Below are 21,118 nucleotides of genomic sequence, written 5' to 3' on the forward strand. Positions count from 1 at the left end.
GTATGGAGGGAGGAGGTGACACAGTAACAGGTATGATGTGCTGGAGCGAGCCAGGAGTATCCCCGTGTGTGGAAGGCTGGAGTAGTTTCCAAGTTCTCTAGCAGCAGTGGGGTGGTCCTTTGCTGATCCTGCAGAGTTGAGGCATTGGCAAAGGAGATAGTAGCAAGCTCCAGGGAGGAACTGATGAAGCCCTGGGCCCTTGGAGCTCTGCCTTCTCCAAGCAAGTTCAGGGGACTGGGAGCACAGGAAGGCAGAACACAGACAGGGACTATGGTCTTTCCTATTGAGATGACATAGAGCAAGATTTTTCTTGTTAAAGAAAAAAATAAGCCAGGCGTGGTGGCATACGCTTGTAATCTCCGCATTCGGGAGGCTGAGACCAAAGATTGAGGTTCACAGACAGCCTCAGCTACTTAGTGAGACCCTGCTTGAAAATAAATAATAAAAATTAGGGCAGGAGGTGTAGCTCCTCGGAGGTCGAATGTCCCTGGGTTCCATCCCAGACCCGCAAAAAAAAAAAAAAAAAAAAAAAAAAAGAAAGAAAGAAAAAGAAAGATGAGCTGAGTGTGGTGATGCATGTTTGTAATCCAAGCATTTGCGAGGCTGAGACAGGAGGATCGTGGTTCATGGACAGTCTCAGCTACTTAAGTGAGGCCCTTTCAAAATAAAGAATGAAAAATAGAGCTGGGAGTGTAGCTCAGAGGTAGAATGCCCCTTGAGTTCTATCCTCGTTGCAGGTATTACCTGCAACGAGGATAGAACTCACTGAGGATTCCACTCAGTGTGGAAATTAAAAGGACTTCTAAGGAAGAAACTGTAATTGATCAGATGTGGAGAAATAGCTCTAATACATTGTTGATGGGATTGCAAAAATGCAACCACTTTTTAAAACATGGAAGATCCTCAGAAGAAGGAAAACGAACTTACATATGATCCAGCAATACCACCTCTGGGTATCTACCAAAAAGAACCAAACTAAGGCATGAGCAACCATGTTCATAGCTGCACAGTTCACCATTACCAAAATATGGAACCAGCCAAGATGTCCTTCAACAGATGAGTGGATTACAAAACCATGGGATGTGTACACAATAAAATTTTGCCCAGATAATAAAGGAGAACAAAATTATGGCATTTAGAGTGAAATGTCACATAAAACAAGAAATCAGATGCTTTCCCTAATGTGCAAAAACTAGGGAGAAATGGGTAACAGGAGGAACTCTAGATGAAGAAGGGCAGGGGGTGTAATTAATTAATCCTATAGAGTAGCAACTAAGGTGACCTATCTGAGGGGATGGAAGGGGGGAAGAGGGAAACTCTTTAAAGCACATGATGTACTTAAACATATCAAAGTCAATCAGGAAACCAAGCATGGGAAGGAGCGAGGGAGAGGGAAGGGGTTAGGGATTGGATAAAGGCTGATTGGGTAATGTGTGCATGTTTATCTCCACAATTTTTTTTATCCCATTAAGATATATGACTACAATGCACCAATAAAAATTTATTAAAAAATTAAAAAAATAAAAGACTAAAAATTAGGGCTTGGAGTGTAGCTCAGAGATATTAGAATGCCCTTGGGTTCCATCCCTAGTACCACAATAAATATATAAATAAATAAATAAATAAATAAATCAGTATGGTGGGGGGGGGGAAGAAATGTAAGACCAGGCATGGTAGTGCCTGCTTGTGATCCCAGTACTTGGGAGGCTGAGACAAGAGGATCACAGGTTTGGGGCCAGCCTCAGCAACCTAGTGAAGCCATCTGCAACTTAGACTTTGTTTCAAAACAAAAAATAAAATAGAGCTAGAGTTGTAGCTTGGAGGTATAATGCCCTGGGTTCAATCCCCAGGAAACACACACACACACACACACACACACACACACACACACACACACACACAGTAATATGGTTATGCACATAGGCTCCACAAATTTCCTGGGTTCACAATGCACTTACTCCATACTAGCTGTGTAATCTTGAACAAACTGAACTTTCTCTGGGACTTATTTCTAAAAACAGAAACAATGATAATATTCAACTCATAGGCCTATTTTGAGCATGCAGCAAAATACATTTTAGCAGATAAATGTTAAGAAAATGTAAGCTAAAACTACTGTTAATATGACACAACAGTAATACATATACATTAGGCAAGACATTACTGCACACTGAACCTTGACCCAGACTCCCTGGATTCCTCATTAATGACTAAGCAGTATATTACTTGGTGGCTTCTAGTAGTTTCTCTTCACTTGCTGAACTCTGCCCTGCAGATGATTCACAAGATGCACCAAATTCTTTGTTTTCTTCACAAGATGATGTCTAAATGGGCATTTCAGCTGAATATGGTGGCACATGCCTACAATCCCAGTACTTAGGAAGCTGAGAGAAGAGGATCACAGCAATGTAATGAAGACTTTCAGCAACCTAGCAAGACCATTTAAAAAACAAAAAATAAAACAGCCTGGATGTGTAGCTTGGAGGTATAATGGCCCTGGATTCAATCCCCAGTACAAAGGGGGTTGGGGATGGTGGTGACTTAAGCAATGACCCAGGGTTCCTTTCTTTCAGTTCTTTCCTCTAAGGACAGGAGGGTAATAACATGCCCCAAATTCTATTCTTTTTTTTTTTTTTTTGTGGTACTGGGGGTGGAACTCAGGAGCTTTTCTAATTCTGGGCTATACTCCCAGACCTATTTTATACTTTATTTGGAAACAGGGTCTAAGTTGCTGAGAGCCTCACTAAGTAGCTGAGGCTGGCTTTGAACCTACGCGATCCTCCTGTCTCAGCCTCCCAAGTGCTGGGATTACAAGCGTGCGCCACCATGCCTGGCTCCAAACTCTATTCTTGATGCAGGTGTGGGGCACATATGTACGCTTCCCTTCACTTATTTATTTTGATGGTACTGGGGATGGAACCTGGGGGCCTTCTACCTCCGGGTTACACTCCCAGACCTATTTCATATTTTATTTGGAAACAGGGTCTCGGTAAGATGCCGAGAGCCTAGGTAGCTGAGGCTGGCTTTGAACTTGCATGACCCTTTCCTGTCTCAGCCTCCCAAGCGTACACCACCACACCCGGCTGCTTTCCTTCATTTAGTTCAGAAAAAAAAAAAAAAATTTTTTTTCTTTTGAGGAATTAATAACAGAGAGTATGGGGAGCTGGTTACCTGGAAGCAACATGTTCATCTGTTTTATCAGGAACTGCTTCTTTTCCCTTTTCTTCCTTTAGAAGACTGACAAGCAGCAGCCTGAACCATGGTCTTGGAGAAAAGGAAGTAGGTAGGTTCTCCATCCCTTATGGAGGGAAATAGTAATAGAGATCAACAGGAAAGAGAGAGGACGGGGAAAATAAAGGTAAATATCCTACATGTTCAAAGAAAAAAGTGATGAGAAAGGAAAGACAAGGAAAGAAAGGGAGAAACAAAGGTTAGGTAGAGGGTATAAGAAAAGCAATCAGCTAAGAAACGACTTCCATGGTAAGGTTAACTGAGGGAAACATGAATATGAATGGGTAGAGTACAACTTTCCTATTTCACTGGCTCAGACTGCCATCTTCTGGTGTCACTTAATTTTCAAGTTGCTTTTTTTTGTACTGGGTATTGAACATAGGACCATTTGCCTCAGAGATACACCTCTAGTCCTTTTTCTTTTAAAACAGGCTGAGTTGCTAAGACTGGCTTTGAACCCCAGATTCTCCTGTCACAGCCTCTCCAAGTACTGGGGTTACAGGTATACACCAACTCACCTGGCTTTAAGTTGCTCTCATTCTTGATATGTTTTTCCTTTCTTGTGCCCATAATTTTTATCAAGAGATTCCCCCTTTCATTATGGGACTCCCAAGCATCATTTTCTCACAACCCAGATTGACCTTTCCAAAGCTGTCCCAGAGAATCCAGGCTGTAGTCTGTGGCAGTAAGATCAAAAAGCAAGGGAAAGTAGATGAGCTGTGGCCTGGAAGAAGCTCTGGACTACCGAGGCTGCAGGGTGGTTGTGGGATGCTTTTCCTGGGCTCTAGAACATCTGTGTCCAAAACTATCCTCAGCATGCTCAGGGCTCTCTGCATTCTGAACTGAAGAACAGGTAGGAGAATGTGGCTTCTAACCTACACTGTGCAACTTACAGATCACAGAATGTCAAACAAGAGTTCATCTAATCCTGCCAGGTGCGGTGACACACACCTCAAATCTCAGCAACGGGGGAGGTGGAGACAGGAGGGTGATAAGTTTGAGGCTAGCCAAGGCAACTTAGTGGGACTCTGTCTCAAATTAAAGAGTAAAATGGGCTGGGGATGTAGCTCAGTGGTAGAGTACTGGTGGATTCAATCCCCAGCACCACAAAAATAAATAAATAAATAAATAATAAAAATAAATCACTAAAACAAATCCAATTCTCCGAGGAGGAAACCAAGACCCAAAGTCTAGTAACTTGCTCAAAATTGTATAGCTAGTTGGGCATGGTGGCACAGGCCTGTAACCCCAGGACTTGGGAGGCTGAGACAAGAGGATCACAGGCTCAAGGTCAGCTTCAGCAACTTAGTGATGCTGTTATCAACTTAGCAATATCCTGTTTCCACGTTAAAAAAAAAAAATAGGACTGGGGGGTGTGGTTCGGAGGTAGACTGCCCCCTGGGTTCAAACCCCAACACCACAGAAGGAAAGAGAAAAGTTGTATAGCAAGTCACTGATTTCCTTTTCTTCTGAAGCAGAAGGAATAAATCAGAACAGCGATTCTTATGATTCACCATTCTTTGACAAACACAGCCCATAAAGTGCTTAGAGGTTATTAGAAGGCACCCAGAAAGGTAAGGCTGGCAATTTTCTGGAAGCCTCCGAGTGTATCACCACCTGGAGTTACTTTTGCCTCCATTATAATCCCTCTTGCTGTCTGCAGGCTGCAGGAAGGAGTTCTGACTACTACCTGTCATCACTCCCAGACAGTCCACGAAGACGAGCCAGGAACTGTGGGGGATGACAAGAGAATCCTATCATAATGCCAGGGTCCAAGGAGCAATGGCCAAGCTCCTGGGGTTAAGCAAGGCAATAATGGCTGAGATAAAGCTAAGATGGACAGGACTGAGGGACCTGAGGTGGCAACGGCAGCAGGTAAGAGGGACTGAGCCAGCCATCTGAAGGACTCGGCTTGGAAGGGCTTCACACATCAGACCTCGATTCAAAATGCCTCAAGCCCTAAACGTTCCTTAACCTGAGTGCCCACGTCTACTGGACAACACATTTTCTCCCTTGGCCCTCAGCGAAGAGGCGGCCACCCTCCCCCCCACACTTGTTCTCTTCTAGCCCCTCGAGCGCCCTTTCTCTAAAGCCGGGCTCCCTCTCCGCACACCCAGCCGGCATTTCACACAGGGGCGCGGCTTCGCTCTCTCCCGCCCTCCTTCCCGCCTCCGGGAGGCGCTCCGCCCGCACGCCGGCCTCCCCACCCGCGCCTGGGTCTCTTTCCGCCGCGGGCCGCAGGTGCGTCGTCTAGATAAAGTGGATCCAGCCCTGGGGCTCCAGGGCCCCGCCGCCGCCCGGGGGCTCGGGCCCACGCAGCGCGTAGTCGCGGCCGCCGTTGTTGTCCCAGAACTCGTGGCCCGTCACTCGGTAGCGCAGGGCGAAGAGCAGCGCGCCCCCGGCGGGCGGCGCGGGCAGGCGGAAGGCGAAGCGGTCGGCGCGCGGCGGGGCCGGGGCGGGGCCGGCGTAGGCGGCGGGCGCCTCGCGGTGGCTCCGCCAGCCGTCGGCGCTCCAGCGCACGCTCACGCGCTTCTCGTAGGCCAGGTCCAGCACGCGCGCGCTGCCCGCCACGCCCAGCGGGCCCGCCTCGGCGCGCTCCAGGCAGATGCGCTGCGCCTGCAGGCGGGCGGCGAAGCCGGGGTCGCGGGCCGGCTCCAGGGCTGCGCGCGCCTCCTGCGGAAGAGGGGCGGGGTCAGCGGGCCTGCGCCAATCAGAGGCCGACCCGACGCCCAGGCTGGCGGGGCGGGGCCGCACGAGGGGGACCGCGGGGCCCGCAGGAAAAACCGGACGGGGCCACACGAAGGGGAGCCGCGCGGCCGGCGGGAAGGGCGGGGCGGGGCCTCCCAAGGGGAACCCGAGCGGCCCGCGGGAAGGACGGGGCGGGGCCACGCGAGGGGGAGCCGCGCGGCCGGCGGGGAGGCGCGCGGCCGGCGGGGGGGCGCGGGGCCGCACGAGGGGGAGCCGCGCGGCCGGCAGGGGGGCGTGCCCCGGCCGCCTACCTGGGGGTTGCGGGCGCGCGGCTGGCACGGCGCGAAGTGGCGGAGGGCGTCCCGCTGCAGCTGGACCTGCACGTGGCGGGGCACCCGGGGCAGCTCCCCGGGGCGGAAGCGGCGCACGGCGGCCAGCTCCAGCCCCAGCGCGTCGGCGAACCGCACTCTCTTGCGGGTGTCGGGGCTGCGGCTGCGGGGCGCCCGGGCCCCACCGCCTCCGGCGGGCGCGGAGCGGGCGCGGCGGCCGCGGCTCGGGGCGTGCGCGCGGGGCCGGGCTCCGGGCCGCGTCCCGCCGTCGGCCGGCGCCTCCTCCGGCTCCTCCTCGAGGCTGGGCCGCTGGCTGCGGTAGTAGGCGCGCTCGGTCAGCGCGGCTATGAAGCTCAGGTTGCGGGGGATGTCGGCGCGCGGGGGCCGCTCGCGGGACATGGCATCGCCGCCGCCCGGCGTCCGCGGGGAGCTCGCCGGCCGCCGCGGACGCGCTCTCCTTGCCGTCACCTCCGGCCCCGCCGCCGCGGTCTGCGCGGCCCCTCTCGCCCCCGGCCGCCGCCCCCGCCCGGGCTCCGCGGCCTCGCCGTGCGGCCCCCGCCCCAGCCGCCGACGGGGGCTCCGAGTCCTCCGCCGCACACCAGGGGGCGGGGACTCCGTCCTTGAGATCCCGGGGAAATCGCCGCCGCCTCCTCTCCCCCAACCCCCGGCGCGGGTGTTCCTGCGGGAGGGAAGGAGTAACCTCTTGAAGTTCAAAACGCTCGTGTGAGCCGAGCTGGCGGCGCTCGCAGGACCCGGGAGGCTGAGACTGGAGGATCTGTTGGCGCCAGCCTCACTTGCCTAGTGAGGGCCTCCGCAACTTAGTGGGCTGGGGGTGCAGCTCGGAGGTGGAATGCCCCTAGGTTCCATCCCCAGTACCGCAAAAAATAACCCTCAGTGTGAGCCGGGCGTGTTGGCGCACGCTTGTAATCCCAGCGCTTGGGAGGCTGAGACAGGAGGATGGCACAGGTTCGAAGCCAGCCTCAGCTACTCAGGCTCTCAGCAACTTAGACCCTGTTTCCAAATAAAGTATAAAATAGGTCTGGGAGTATAGCCCAGAGGTAGAAAAGCTCCTAGGTTCTACCTCCAATACCACATTAAAAAAACAAACAAACAAAAAAAAAACTCAGTATGTGTGTGATTTTTGTCTTCAGGGTTCACTGTTTTCTTATACCCAGGCCGGGGCATGGGAGGGGGGATGGTGGTGAGTGCAAAGAAGGGAAGGTTGGGATGGCTGACAGGAGTAGAAAAGGCCAGATGTTGCACTCAGGAGGGTGGGTGCCTGAACACTGCCATTGTAAAGAGTTCAGACCCGAGCAGTGGTTAAACCTAGCTCCTGTCGTATTTGGTGCTGTTCAGCTTTGTGACCTTGAGCACTCCACAACTTCTCTGGACCTTAGTTTTCTCACCTCTGAAAAAATGGATTAAAAATCTGATTTCTAGTCCAATTGTAAACTCTTTGAGGCAACAAGGGATGTGTGATTCATAGTTGTAGCACAACCTCAAATTATTTGAATGAATGAGCGCAAATCTCTTGGAGCTGGAACTATGGAGTTCTAGATCCGGGGAGCACACTGGACTGAAGGGCACAGACTGGCTTGTTTTCCTTTGATTTTTTTCTTTCTATATTAGTAAATGACATGATATGTCATTTAGTTTTCTTTCCCTAATTTACCTACTGACTTTATACAGCATTTAAAATGTGCTAGATACCGTTGTAAGAGTTATACAAATATTAGCTTATGAAATGTAGCCATCACAGAAGTAGGGAGTACTATTATTTTTTTAATTTAATTTTTTATTGGTGCAATGTATTCATACATCATAATGGTATAAAGAAAATACTTTTGTAGACATACATGCACACATCGCCCAGTTAGCCCCTACCCGATCCCCACCCCGTTCCCTCCCCATCCCTCCTTCCCATGCTTGGCTTAGTGGTTGACGTCTAGTTTTATAGCAATTTATCCAATATTAACGATGATACTCTCACAAAACAGTTTCATTTGTCTGATACCAAGCTTTTGATGACTAAAAGATAACAGTTCAATATTTCTTTTTGCTTTCTTACCAGAGAATATTTTTTTCTTTTTTTTTTTTAGGTGAAGCTATCATACATTTATTTATTTATTTTTCAGAAAAAATCTATCCTGATAGGGAATATGGACTCTAGATACCCAAAACAATCACAAAGAACAAAGCTAGAAGATGTATATTTTCTGATTTCAAACCATATAAAGCTACAATAATTGAAACAGTGTAGTACTGTTCTAAAGGCAGATATATAAACCATTGGAGTTAAATACAAGCCTAGAGCTAAATTCTTCCATATATTGTCAAGTTATTTTTGATAAGGTTTCCACGAACATTTGGTGGAGGAAATAATAATCTTTTAACTAAATATTGTTGAAAAATAATTACATGAAAAAGAATAAAATTGGACCCTTACCTAACACATATACAAATATTAACTCAAAATAGATAAAAAAACCTAAATATAAATCTTAATACGATAAACTTTTAGAAGAAAATCTGGGTCATTAAACCTCACAACATTGAAATTGGCAGTGATTTCTTGGATATGATTTCAATGGCACAGGCAACAGAAGAGTATACAAACTCCCTAAAAAATAAAAAAATATTGTATATCCAAAGACAATGTAAACAGAGTTAAAAGTGAGTACTATTATTTTATAGATGAGTTTATTGAGGGAGAGGGGATAGGATCCTTGTCTGGGATCACAAAGTTAATAATTGGGGAGGTGGGACTACCACCTCAGCAGTCCAGACCTGGAGTCCACTCTCATCCATTTGGCTGTATATATATATATATATATATATATATTTTTTTTTTTTTTCCTAGCAGTACTGGGGATAGAACCCAGAGGCATTCTACCTCTGAGATATACACCCAGCCCTATTTTTTATTCTTTGTTTTGAAACAGGGTCTCACTGAGTTGCAAAGGGCCTCACTAAGTAGCTGAAGCTGGCTGCGAACCGCAACCTTCCTGTCTCAGCCTCCAAATGCTAGGATTACAAGCTTACAAGCGTGAGTGCCACCACACAGGGCTAGATGTTACCATTTTTAATGTTTTAATTTTATATAGCCAGCCAGGCGTAGTGGCACTTGTAATAGCATTCAAGAGGCTGAGACAGGAGGATCTCGGTTCACAGACAGCTTCAGCTACTTAGGCCCTTTGCAACTCAGTGAGACCCTGTTTCAAAGTAAAAAATAAGATAAAGGGCTGGGGATGCAGCTCAGAGGTACTATGCCCCTGGGTTCTAGCCCCAGTTCTGGAAAAAAAAAAAAGTAACATCTTTAAAATATTAAAACAGGAAATATTGGAGTAGAACTCTAAATTTAGAATAGCAAAATAGCATGACTGAAAAATCACACATGGTTAGGTTGGAAATAAACAGTGAGACATACTCTTTTAATTTTTTCTTTTTTTTGTACTGGAGATTGAGTTTAGGGACATTTACCTCTGAGCTACATTCCCAGCCCTATTTTATGTTTAGTTTGAAACAGGTTCTCACTAGGTTGATGAGAGTCTCACTATTTGCTGAGGCTGTCCCAAACCTGTGACCCTCCTATCTCAGCCTCTCAAGTACTGGGATTACAGGTGTGTTCCACTACACCTGGCTCACAATCTTTCAGCCTCACAGCTACTGGGATTACAAGCATGTGCCACCATGCCAGGCTTACTGTTTTATTATCGTGTGTGTGTGTGTGTGTGTGTGTGTGTGTGTGTGTGTGTATTGTGGTACTGGGGTTCCTGGAAAAAACCCATCTACCTTCAAGCTACACTCCCAGACCCATTTTTTAATATTTTTATTTGGAAACAGGGTCTCTTAAGCCAAAGAGGCTGGCTTCAAACCTGGCAAGCGCGGGGATTACAACTATGCGCCACCACGCCCGCTGTATATTTCTTTTTTGTGGTGCTGAGGATTAAACCCAGGGGCATTCTACTGTCAAGGTCCACCCCTAGCCCTGTTTTATATTTTATCTCATCTAGTTGCTGAGTGTCTCACTAAATTGATGGCACTGGCCTCAGACCTGTGGTCCTCCTGTCTCAGCCTCCTGAGTACTGGGATTACAGGTTTTAAAATTCATTTTTGTTTGCATTTTCGCACTAATATAAATAGCAATGCCGGGCGTGGTGGTGCACACTTGTAATCCCAGCATTCGGCAGGCTGAGACCAAAGGATCGCGGTTCGCGGACAGCCTCAGCTACTTAGTGAGGCCCTCTGCCACTCAGTGAGACCTGGTTTTAAAATAAAGAATAAAAAATAGGGCAGGGGGTGTAGCTCAGAGGTAGAATGCTTCTGGGTTCCATCCCCAGACCCGCAAAAAATAAAATAAAATAAATAAAAATAAATAAACAGCAATGCTATTTTGTTGTTGCGGTACTGGGATGGAACCCCGGGGCATTCTACCTCCGAGCTACATCCCCAGCCCTATTTTTTATTCTTTATTTTGAAAGGTCTCACTGAATTGCACAGGGCCTCACTAAGTAGCTGAGGTTGTCTGTCCCTGATCCTCCTATTTCAGTCTCCCAAATGCTGGGATTATAAGCGCGCACCACCATGCCCGGCTCATAGCAATGCTATTTAGCCAGCTTATTTCTAAAGCTATATTGAATTTTATTTGCTTATTTTACAAATGCATGTAAAATCTTTGATTATATTTTCTTCCTATATTAGGACATAAAATAATTGTGTACTGTCAGGCATGGAGACACATGTCTATACTCCCAGTAGATAAGAGGGTGAAGAGGAAGATTGTGAGCCAGGTGTGGTGGTACATACCCATAATCCCAGTACTTGAGAGGCTGAGACAGGTGGGTCACAGGTTCGAGGACAGTCTCAGCAAGTAGTGAGACTTTCCTCTTCCTAGCAAGACCCTGTTTCAAAATAAAAATAAAATAGACCTGTGTGTAAATTGGAGGTAGATGATGATGAAGATGATAGTCATAATAATATTCCAATTAGTTGGGTGTGGTGGTGCACACTTGTAATCTCCACACTTGGGAGGCTGAGACAGGAGGATCGCACAGGTTCAAAGCCAGCCTGAGGTACTTAGTGAGGCTCTCAGCAACTTAATGAGACCCTGTTTCCAAATAAAGCATAAAAAAATAGGTCTGAAAGTGTAGCCCGAAGGTAGAAATGCCCCTGGGTTCCACCCCCAGTACCACAAAAAAATTCACACACACACACACACACACACACACACACACACACACACACAATTAATGTTACAGTCAAGCAGTTTAAAAAGATTTTTCTTGCTCTGGTAGAAGAGTGTGTCATTAAAGAAAAATAGATGAGGGTTAGCCTTTATGACCTTAGATTGAGCTGTCATTCCTTTGCTCTGTGATTTTTTTTTTCTTGTTTTGGTGCTGAGGATTGAACCCAGAGATATTCTACTTCCAAGCTACATCCCCCTGCCTGATTGATTGATTGATTGATTGATTTATGGTACTGGGGATTGAACCTAGAAGCATTCTGCCTTTGAACTACACATCCATCCTGATTTTACCTCTTATTTGGAAACAGGGTCTCACTACTTGCTGGCTGTCCTCAAATCTGCAATCTTCCTATCTCAGCCTTCCAAGTACTGGGATTACAGGCATGTGCCACCACCCCTGGTTCAGTTCCAGCTCTTAAGCTTACCAAAACAAACAAACAACAACAACAACAACAAAAAAGACAGAAATATATTTAGATTGTCTAAGACATTTATTTTAGTGTAGTACTGGGGATTGAACCCAGGGGAATTCTACCTCTGAGCTACACCCCAGCCCTATTTTTACTTTTTTATTTTGGAAATAGAGTCTTGCTAAGTTGCTGAGAGCTTCACTAAGTTGTTGAGGCTGGTTTTGAACCTGTGATCCTCTTGTCTCAGCCTCACAATTACTGGGATTACATAGGCTTGTACCACCATGTCGGGTATATGACGTTTATTTTAAAAAGCCGGGCGTGGTGGCACATGCTTGTAATCCCAGCATTTGGGAGGCTGAGACAGGAGGATTGCGGTTTGCACACAGCCTCAGTTACTACTTAGTGAGGCCCTTTGCAACTCAGTGAGACCCTATTTCAAAATAAAGAATAAAAAAATAGGGCTGGAGGTGTAGCTTGGAGGTAGAATTCTCCTGGGTTCCATCCCCAGTCCCGCAAAAAAAAAAAAAAAAAAAAAAAAAAAAGAGTATTTCAAATAAACATCTTAGAAGCAACCAGGATTGCAAATAAAGGCCTTTATTAGGTTAGCCTCTACATAGTGGAGTAACCTTAACTGGTAGCAGCTGGAATGATCAGTCCAAGAGCATAGAAGAAACAAGGATGATTGAAAGGGTAAAATATAAAGAAACAAAATCAGCTGTGTGTTCAGATAGAGAACTGAGTGTGATAGTAAATTGTTTGGACGCCCTTGACTACAGGTAAGGAAGAGATGGTCCTGAGGCAACACAGCCGGGCGTGGTGGCACACACTTGTAATCCCTGCGCTTGGGAGGTTGAGACAGGAGGTTTGCACAGGTTCGAAGCCAGCCTCAGCTACTAAGTGAAGCTCTCAGCAACTTAGACCCTGCTTCCAAATAAAGAATAAAATAGGTCTGGGAGTATAGCCCAGAGGTAGAAAAGCCCCTGGGTTCCATCCCCAGTACCACAAAATAAATAACATAAAACTTTCAGGTCAGACAGATTTAGGTTAAGTTTCAGCTTCTTCACTTATTAGTATTTGCTTTGGGCAAATTATTCAACCTCTCCAAGCCTCAATTCCCCATCCATAGAATGAGGATAAAACAGCATAAGGATTAATGTGAGGATTTTTTTTTTTTCAGTGCTGGAGATTGAATTCAAGGCATTGCATAAATGTTCTGCCACCAGGCAACATTACCATTATTTTCCACTTTATTTTTTTATTTTATTTTATTTTATTTTGCAGTACTGGGGATGGAACCCAGAGGCTTTCTACCTCCGATCTATACTCCCAGACCTATTTTATACTTTATTTGGAAACAGAGTCTCACTAAGTTGCCGAGAGCCTCACTGAGTAGCTGAGGCTGGCTTCGAACCTGTGCGATCCTCCTGTCTCAGCCTCCCAAGCACGGGGATTACAGGCGTGCGCCACCACACCCCCGGCTTTCCACTTTATTTTGAGACAGGGTCCCCCTAAATTTTCCAGGCTATCCTTGAACCTAGAAACCTGTGATTCTCTTACCTCAGCCTCCCAGGTAGCTGGGATGGGTGTCCACTACCACTCTCAGCTAGAATTAAATATTATCACTAAAGAAAGCACTTGGCACCTACTATGCCCTCACAGTGTATTAGACGTATGGCATCTACTATGCCCTCACAACGTCATTAGTTGTTAGTATTTTTGTTACAGAAAAGACTTTGCTTCTCTAGTGACCATAAGGACAGAAGGGAGCACAAGGGCTTGGATTAGAGGTAGAGGTAAAGGGAGCTAACCAGAAAGACCCGAAGGAGAATTGAGTTCTGCTTTGTGGCTTTTGTCTGGGTCCCTCTCCAAACAGAACCAAAGGAATTGCCAGCGCCCAAGCCCAGAGGGCTCCTGGTCAGAAGGCCCAAGAGAGCCCCAAGAGAGCCCTTCTATAGGTTAGTTAGGGCCAAACTACTTCATGCCCTATATAAATATATCGCCATGTATCAACAATAGACATCTATGTAATCTGGATGGATGAACATTAACCCTAACATTGGCAACCTACCGGAAGGAGTGTGTGTGTGTGTGTCTGACAACTTGTATTTATTATTTTATGCCTTTATAAGAATAAGTTCATATGTTTGGGTAAAAAAAATGAAATCAATTTGGCTACAAAAGCAGATGAAGAGAAGATGTACCTGGGAGGCTGAGGCAGGAGAATCACAGGTTCCTAGGTTCAAGGGCAGCCTGGAAATTCAGGGATCCCTGCAGAAACTGCTCGGGATCCAATTCCTAGCTTCCTGATTCCTTTGCTAAAGCACCAGCCCAAGAAGAGATGACGGTGTTAAAGGCCCTGGTGAAAAGAGGGTTGGAAAGGTTTGTGTCCCGGGGTGCGGGCTCGTCCCCCAGGGCAAGGCACTGGCTGGCAGTTCCAGTGTAATAGCAACAGCTCCCATTTTCTAGGCACACAATCCAGGGCCAGGAAAGTTCAACAAGTGCACGAACATCAGGGACCTAGAAATGCTAAATTTACTCCAAGATTTCCCGAGGCCGCGCGCGCTTCCCCGGGCAGCCCAGAGGCTCGGCGGCTCGGCCCAGCCCGCTGGCTCTCTCCGGCCAGCCCTTCTCCGCCTTCCACCGCCCTCTCTTCCAGAGTTGTGTCCTGCCCAGGCCTGCGTCCCAGCCCCGCCCCTCTCTCTGGACGCATCTCTGGGCCCCATCATCACCCGGCGCCGGGCCCTCCCTCTACCCCCCTTCTCCTCCCTCCTTCCTTCCTCCCTTCCTCCCTCCCTCCCAGCTCCTGCTCCAGGAAACGGCCGGGATCCCAGCGGCAGCCTGACCCGTGAGATCCCTAACCTGGCCGGCGGGCGGGGTTGCAGACGGGCTGGAGCTGGGCTAGGGAGGAGCTGGGCCTTCGCTGCACTGGGGGAGCTGAGAGTAGAGAGGGTATCGGCGGGAAGCCCTTGGCTCCGGGGTTCCCGGGAGGACAGTCATTAAATATGGAATCGGCCACACAGCTGGTAGAACGCTGGGAGCAGGGGCCGGTCCCAGGAGCTGCCACCCAGCCCTTCTCAGGCCAGACCCTGATCCCTGGCCTTCCCCGCCTATTTCTGATTCTTTCTCCCTTTTCCAGGGCTCCAGGCTGGCCGGGAGGATGAAAGGCCCCAGCTGGGGGCTCCTTGCCACCAGCGCTGGGTCCTAAGAGCTGCCATCCAGGCTGGGTGAGTGTCCCCTTCCTTTTCTGTCCCGAGCAGTCCTTGCCTTCTCCCATCTTTCTCTTTAGCCCCTGTCTCCTCCCCATGTTGTATCTCTGCCCACATCCTCACATCTTGCTTCTGGGGAGGTCCTAAGCCCCTTCCTGTAGCCAAAAAGGTGTGTGCTGTGGCTGGGATGGGGTGGGGGGAGCTGAAGGAGTGTCACAGAGTTGGTGATCTTTTATTATGGAAATAATTGAAATTATCATAAAAATACAATTTCCTGTTTGTAATATGCCAGATTACAAACACAGTGGCCTCATATCCTCGACCCACACCATGACTTAAATCCCTTATTCCTGCTCCTTGGCGCCCAGAGGTCTCTGGGCAGATCCCCCATCTCATCTCATGGGGTTGGCCAAACCAGAAGCCTCCCTCCAGGGTGTGGGCTCTTGTGTTCCACACGTCCACGCCAGTCTCTCATCTTGCTCCCTACAGCTGCCCGGATGGCGACCCCAGCCTCGGCCCCAGACACACGGGCTCTGGTGGCAGACTTTGTAGGCTATAAGCTGAGGCAGAAGGGTTATGTCTGTGGAGCTGGCCCCGGGGAGGGCCCAGCAGCTGACCCGCTGCACCAAGCCATGCGGGCAGCTGGAGATGAGTTCGAGACCCGCTTCCGGTGCACCTTCTCTGATCTGGCAGCTCAGCTGCATGTGACCCCAGGCTCAGCCCAGCAGCGCTTCACCCAGGTCTCTGATGAACTTTTCCAAGGGGGCCCCAACTGGGGCCGTCTCGTGGCCTTCTTTGTCTTTGGGGCTGCCCTGTGTGCCGAGAGTGTCAACAAGGAGATGGAGCCACTGGTGGGACAAGTGCAGGAGTGGATGGTGGCCTACCTGGAGACGCGCCTGGCCGACTGGATCCACAGCAGCGGGGGCTGGGTAAGCGGCTTCTCAAATGCTGCTCTGTACATCCCTCTGCAAGGCTGGGCTCTAGGGGAAGATGGGGCTCTGAGTGGAGGCTGGGTAGCTGTGTTGGGAAGGAGGCATGGCCTGAGCCCCTGGTTCAGGTGGAGCCAGACTGAGATGCCCTCCCTGTGAGCATCGCACTGGACTCTGTACTCCAGGGCTGCCGTGCGGTTCTCACTGTACGGGCTCATAGCCCCAAGCAGAAGACTGAAGTCACAGCACCAAGGAGTGCCTGCAGGGGAAAGGCCTTCCACCTGACTGTGGCCGGGAGGTGGGAGGATCAGAAACAGGTGGTGGTCAGGCAAGCCTTGGCAAATGTCAGTTCTGAGCAGATTTTTTTTTTTGCCAAGGAAAGGATGGGGTTCACTTTAGTCAGAGAATGCAGATGGGCCAGACATTGGGTAGGGGCTGCAGGTGGGGGATGGAAGGGCTGGTGGTTAGCAGTGCCCTGGCCAGAGAGAAGCTGGGTATGGGGTAGTGATGGCAGTAGATGGAACTGGAACTCTTCCTCTCCTCTTCTCTCTACTCTTTCCTCTCCTGATATCCCTTTCTCCTTTCTCTCCTACTTCCCTTCTCTCCCACAGGCGGAGTTCACAGCTCTGTACGGGGACGGGGCCCTGGAGGAGGCGCGGCGTCTGCGGGAGGGGAACTGGGCGTCAGTGAGGACAGTGCTGACGGGGGCCGTGGCACTGGGGGCCCTGGTAACTGTAGGGGCCTTTTTTGCCAGCAAGTGAGAAAGTCCAGGGCCAGGTGGGGCCAGGTGTGGCTGGGGGCCAGGAGAGCAGGAACAGAACAAGTGAGGTGAATGGAGGGGCACAGAGCAGGGAAGGGCAGGGGTACAGTAGTGTGCAGGGTGTGCGTATGCGGGCAGCTGGTTGGAAGAGTAACTGGAGTCATGGAGGAATGCTGTAGGAAGGTCAGGGGCCAGGACTGAGTCATTCTAGGGTCTTAGGAGGTGGGAGGGAGGGATCATGTCTTTAGGTTTGGACACATGAAACCACCGGGAGCTTGGTTTGCAGCCCTGAGGAAGGTGGGCTTGCATAAGGAGTTTCATTTCCACTGGATGAGTGGATTTGGGGAACCTAGAAGGCACGGCCTGTTGGAATGGAAGCTTGGGGTTCTCAGATGATTGGGAGAGGTGGCTGTGGCTGTGGGCTGCTTAGACACGCGTGTGCATGTGCACGCGTGCTCCTGTGCATGACGGGCTGTTTGTTTAATCTGGTGGTGGCGGGACTCTTCAAAGACAAAACATTCCCTATTGCAGTGGCAAGAACAAGGGACAATCCTCTGCCGCTCTTCCCAGACTCTCCTCCCTCCACCCCTTATCCTAAGCCTCAAGGCTGAGGGAGAAACACTGTATCCAGACCAGGGCTCTGGAGCTTCTCTGCAGAGTCTTGGCAGGGCTTTGGAGAGAAGGGCAGTTCTGCCGTGGCCTTGTTCCTCCACCACCCCCTTCCCTGTGCATCACGCACCTGCTGCTGCTTCTTGGGCTCTGACAGAGGGCAGGGCTGGAGCCTGGGTGGGAAAGGCTATGGTAGCCGGACCTGCCTGCCACCCTCCCCTCCCACTGGGGCACAGGGGTGCCTAAAGAGTTCCCTAACTCCGGGACCTCCGAACCCAAACTTAAACTCTAAATTGGGCTCTAATTCCTTTTGAGGCTGTAGACAGAAATGCTGATCTAGAATACAGTCTGGGTGCTAGGTGTGGTGGCGCACACTTGTAATCCCAGCATTTGGGAGGCTGAGACAGGAGGATTGCGGTTCGCAGACAGCCTCAGCTACTACTTAGGGAGGCCCTTTGCAACTCAATGAAGAATAAAAAATAGGGCTGGGGGTGTAGTTTGGAGGTAGTATTCCCCTGGATTCCATCCCCAGTACCGCAAAAAAGAAAAAAAAAGAGAAAAAAGAAAAAAGAATACAGTCTGGGGCCCACACTATGTTACAGTGAGACTGTGGGTGCCTTGAGAGGACCATTCCCGCTCCGAGCCCCATGGGTGTGAGGGTGACAGGTACTCCACGACTGGCCTAATCTGTGCAGTGGGCTCTGGTGCTGCTTTATCAGGGGCCAGGCATATGGGTTCTAGAGTACCTACCATGACCTAGAAGCATTTATGTTTCATTGAAGCCACTCTGTTTGCATGGGTGTTATTTGTCTGTACCTCAAAGTCTGAGGATGCTGACTTTAGAACTCACAGTCCTCCAGAACAGATTCATACTATAGCTTTTTCTTTTGAGGAAGAAACAATTCACTCCAGATGCATGCCCTGAGCCAGACCTCACTGCTGCACTTTCCGAGGTGCTAAAATGTGCTGCTCTCCAATGCTGACTTCATTCACAGTGCTCTAGAACCCTGCCTGTGATCCTGAGCACTGATTGATTAGCTTAGCTAGACCATGGTTGACTCTTCTTGGAGATTTTTACTTGGTCCCAGAATATGGCAACATAGTTGTGCTCGCTAGAATGTGGGACCAGATTGGCCTCAGGTGTTTAGTCCAGACTTTTGCTTTTGAGAGAGGGCTGCACTTTTTAATGGTATTTATGGGGGAGGTGGTGGACTGCACGAGCCACTTGGTCTGTTGTGAGTATGCTGATACCAGAAATTCAGAGCTGGTCTGTGGCAAGCAGCTGGGGTGGGGGGTCTCTGACTTGCTCAGGACAAACTAGGCCAGTGGTTTTCAAACTGCTTGGCAGAGCCCCAAAGAATCCTAGGGGTTGCCTCAGGAGTCCTCGGGGGGACAAAGGGGGTGGGGGGCTGAGCAGGCTGGGCAATTTGCCCTCAAATAGAGCAGCTCCCCTTGTAGCTGTCTTACGTATCGGGGTTCAGGGTAAGATTTTATTTGCATTAAGGGGTTTGCTGCTGAAAAAAAAGTTAGAAAACCACTGACTGGCCCATCGGCTCTAAATTGGAGCCTGTGCTGCCCAGGTTTGGGGCACACTTTTCACTCTACCACAGAACACCTATCGATGTTAGCATTCCTGGGGGCCAAACAGGTTGCGGGGACCATGGTCAGGTTACCAAAATGCCCTGCTCTTGAGGCCTGCACGCCTGGGTGGAAGAAGAGGCTATTTCCTGAAAGGGGAAAGGGCTTGGTCTGGATTCCCAGAGGAATAGCTTGGGTGGGATCGCAGTGGGCAGTTTTGACCTGTCCTGCCCGTGTAGTTTGAGGGCCATGGGAACCCCAGAGACTCTTTTGTCAGGGAAACTAGGAACTCTCTCAGAGCCATACAGTTCCTCGGGATTTAGCTCTTGGCCAAGAAGGCTGAGTATGGCTCCCAATTTTTAAATCCATTGCTTTTTTAAAAATAGGGGAAATAAATGCAATTGCCATTTTTCAAAGATTAAATAGGTGGAGAGGGTGTTTCTTGTTCTCCAGAGCCCAAAGGGACAATTAGGGACTTTGCTTAGGCCAAGAAGGAGCGGAAGTAGGGCAACCGGGTCTTGCAATTATTAATCCTACTCCCCACTTATTCTAGAGCATACATACACTATTTTACTTTTTTAAATCATAAAACGGCAGAACAGATTTGGTTAGTTTAGAAGAGAAGAAAAAGCTCTATAAATATAAATATATATTCCTGTATTTTTATTTAATAATTTATAAATACCAAGTTCATTTGACTTTTATTTTTGTGTAAATGTAATGGTGGTATTAAAAAAATAAATAAAGCCCAGAGTTTAATGAGAAGAACTGAACAGGGTTTTGTGACTTTATACTCTCTAGCCTGAGCATTCCTGGATCCAGTGCTCTCCTCAGGACTTTGCCAAAGGCAGGAATTAGTTACAGGGATTTGGGAAAGTGTTGAGATCAAAAGAAAAAAAATATATACCTGTTGTTCCACAATTCTCCTCACCCTACGGCACCCTGGCCGAACACCCAAAGCCAAGACTTATGTCTGTCCCAACTCAAGCCTTAGAGGGTATTTATATGGTACTTCTGGACTATTAAAACAAACAACAACAACAACAAAACTACCAAAAATCTTCATGTGGAAACAGCTCCCCAGTTGTGGTGTTGCTTCTAATGAGAAGTATGTGATGATTAGCATTTTTCCTTGATGCCTACTTCAAATGTAGAATAGATCCCTCTTCCTTTCCTGATTGGAGATGTTTGGGTTCAGCCATGTTAATGCACACTGCTGACTTGGCTGTTAGCTCCAGGATTATTCTGTCGACCCCCCGCACCGCTAGGGCCACATCACAATCATGACTGTCCTCACAGAACAGTGTTCCTAATATTAAATTTTAAGTGGAAATTTCTAATCTTTCTATAACTCAGTGGAATAAATTGGTATTTGGTTTTATGTGTTAAATTGTGAGAAATGTGATTGCTTAGAGGAATCCAGTGTTGCCTTTCCATTTTCTTCCTACAGAAAAAATCTACAAGGGAAGCTGTAGTCAAATCAGAGAGTGACTTGATGAACACATACCAGGAAAAAGGGAATTAGATGCTCTTAAGAGCTAATATCACTAGGTATGCTAGTGCACTTATCCTCACTGCTATGTGACTGACTGAATGACTGATATTTAATTAGTTTCAAAAAACATATGCAACATCTTACTATAATGCACAAAAGAAAAAACAAAAGAGAAAATATAGAGTTTTAAAGTAAGGGTAGCCGGGCGTGGTGGCGCACACTTGTAATCCCCGCAATTGGGAGGCGGAGACAGGAGGATCACACAGGTTTGAAGTCAGCCGCCCTGGCTTAAGAGACCCTGTTTCCAAATAAAAATATGTAAAAAAAAAATAGGTCTGGGAGTGTAGCCCGGAGGTAGAAGGGCTTCCAGGAACCCCAGTACCCCTAATAATAATAATAATAATAATAATAATAATAATAATAATAAATAAAGTAAGGGTAAAGGAGGAATTGAAATATTACAGTAAGATAAAGCAAAAGGAAAATTAATGCACAAAAGAAATTCTGTAAGTAATTTCCAAATAGTAAAGCTAGGCTATATATTCTGCTTTGAGCTTCTCGGCAGTCAAAAAAAAAAATTGAAAACACAATAAGATTTACATTCCACTGGGCATGGTGGTGCACGCTTGTAATCC

The 21,118-nt window shown here is 48.4% G+C and overlaps 2 protein-coding genes across 2 annotated transcripts; one reads left to right on the top strand and one right to left on the bottom strand.

The window, feature by feature from the left end:
• Nucleotides 1–5,481: 5,481 nt before the first annotated feature.
• On the bottom strand, nucleotides 5,482–6,647 carry PPP1R3E (protein phosphatase 1 regulatory subunit 3E; the record flags this gene model as incomplete). Its single annotated transcript, XM_080707493.1, has 2 exons — nucleotides 5,482–5,904; nucleotides 6,231–6,647. The coding sequence occupies 2 exons, from the start codon at nucleotides 6,645–6,647 to the stop codon at nucleotides 5,482–5,484; spliced, it is 840 nt and encodes a 279-aa protein (XP_080563619.1).
• An 8,962-nt stretch (nucleotides 6,648–15,609) lies between these two features.
• Nucleotides 15,610–16,802, top strand: LOC308271581 (bcl-2-like protein 2; the record flags this gene model as incomplete). The annotated part of the gene is made up of 2 exons (XM_080707996.1): nucleotides 15,610–16,041; nucleotides 16,653–16,802. The coding sequence occupies 2 exons, from the start codon at nucleotides 15,610–15,612 to the stop codon at nucleotides 16,800–16,802; spliced, it is 582 nt and encodes a 193-aa protein (XP_080564122.1).
• Between the last annotated feature and the right edge of the window lie 4,316 nt (nucleotides 16,803–21,118).

This window comes from Muscardinus avellanarius, assembly GCF_963383645.1.
Source record: "Muscardinus avellanarius genome assembly, chromosome: 12".
Lineage (NCBI taxonomy): Eukaryota > Metazoa > Chordata > Mammalia > Rodentia > Gliridae > Muscardinus > Muscardinus avellanarius.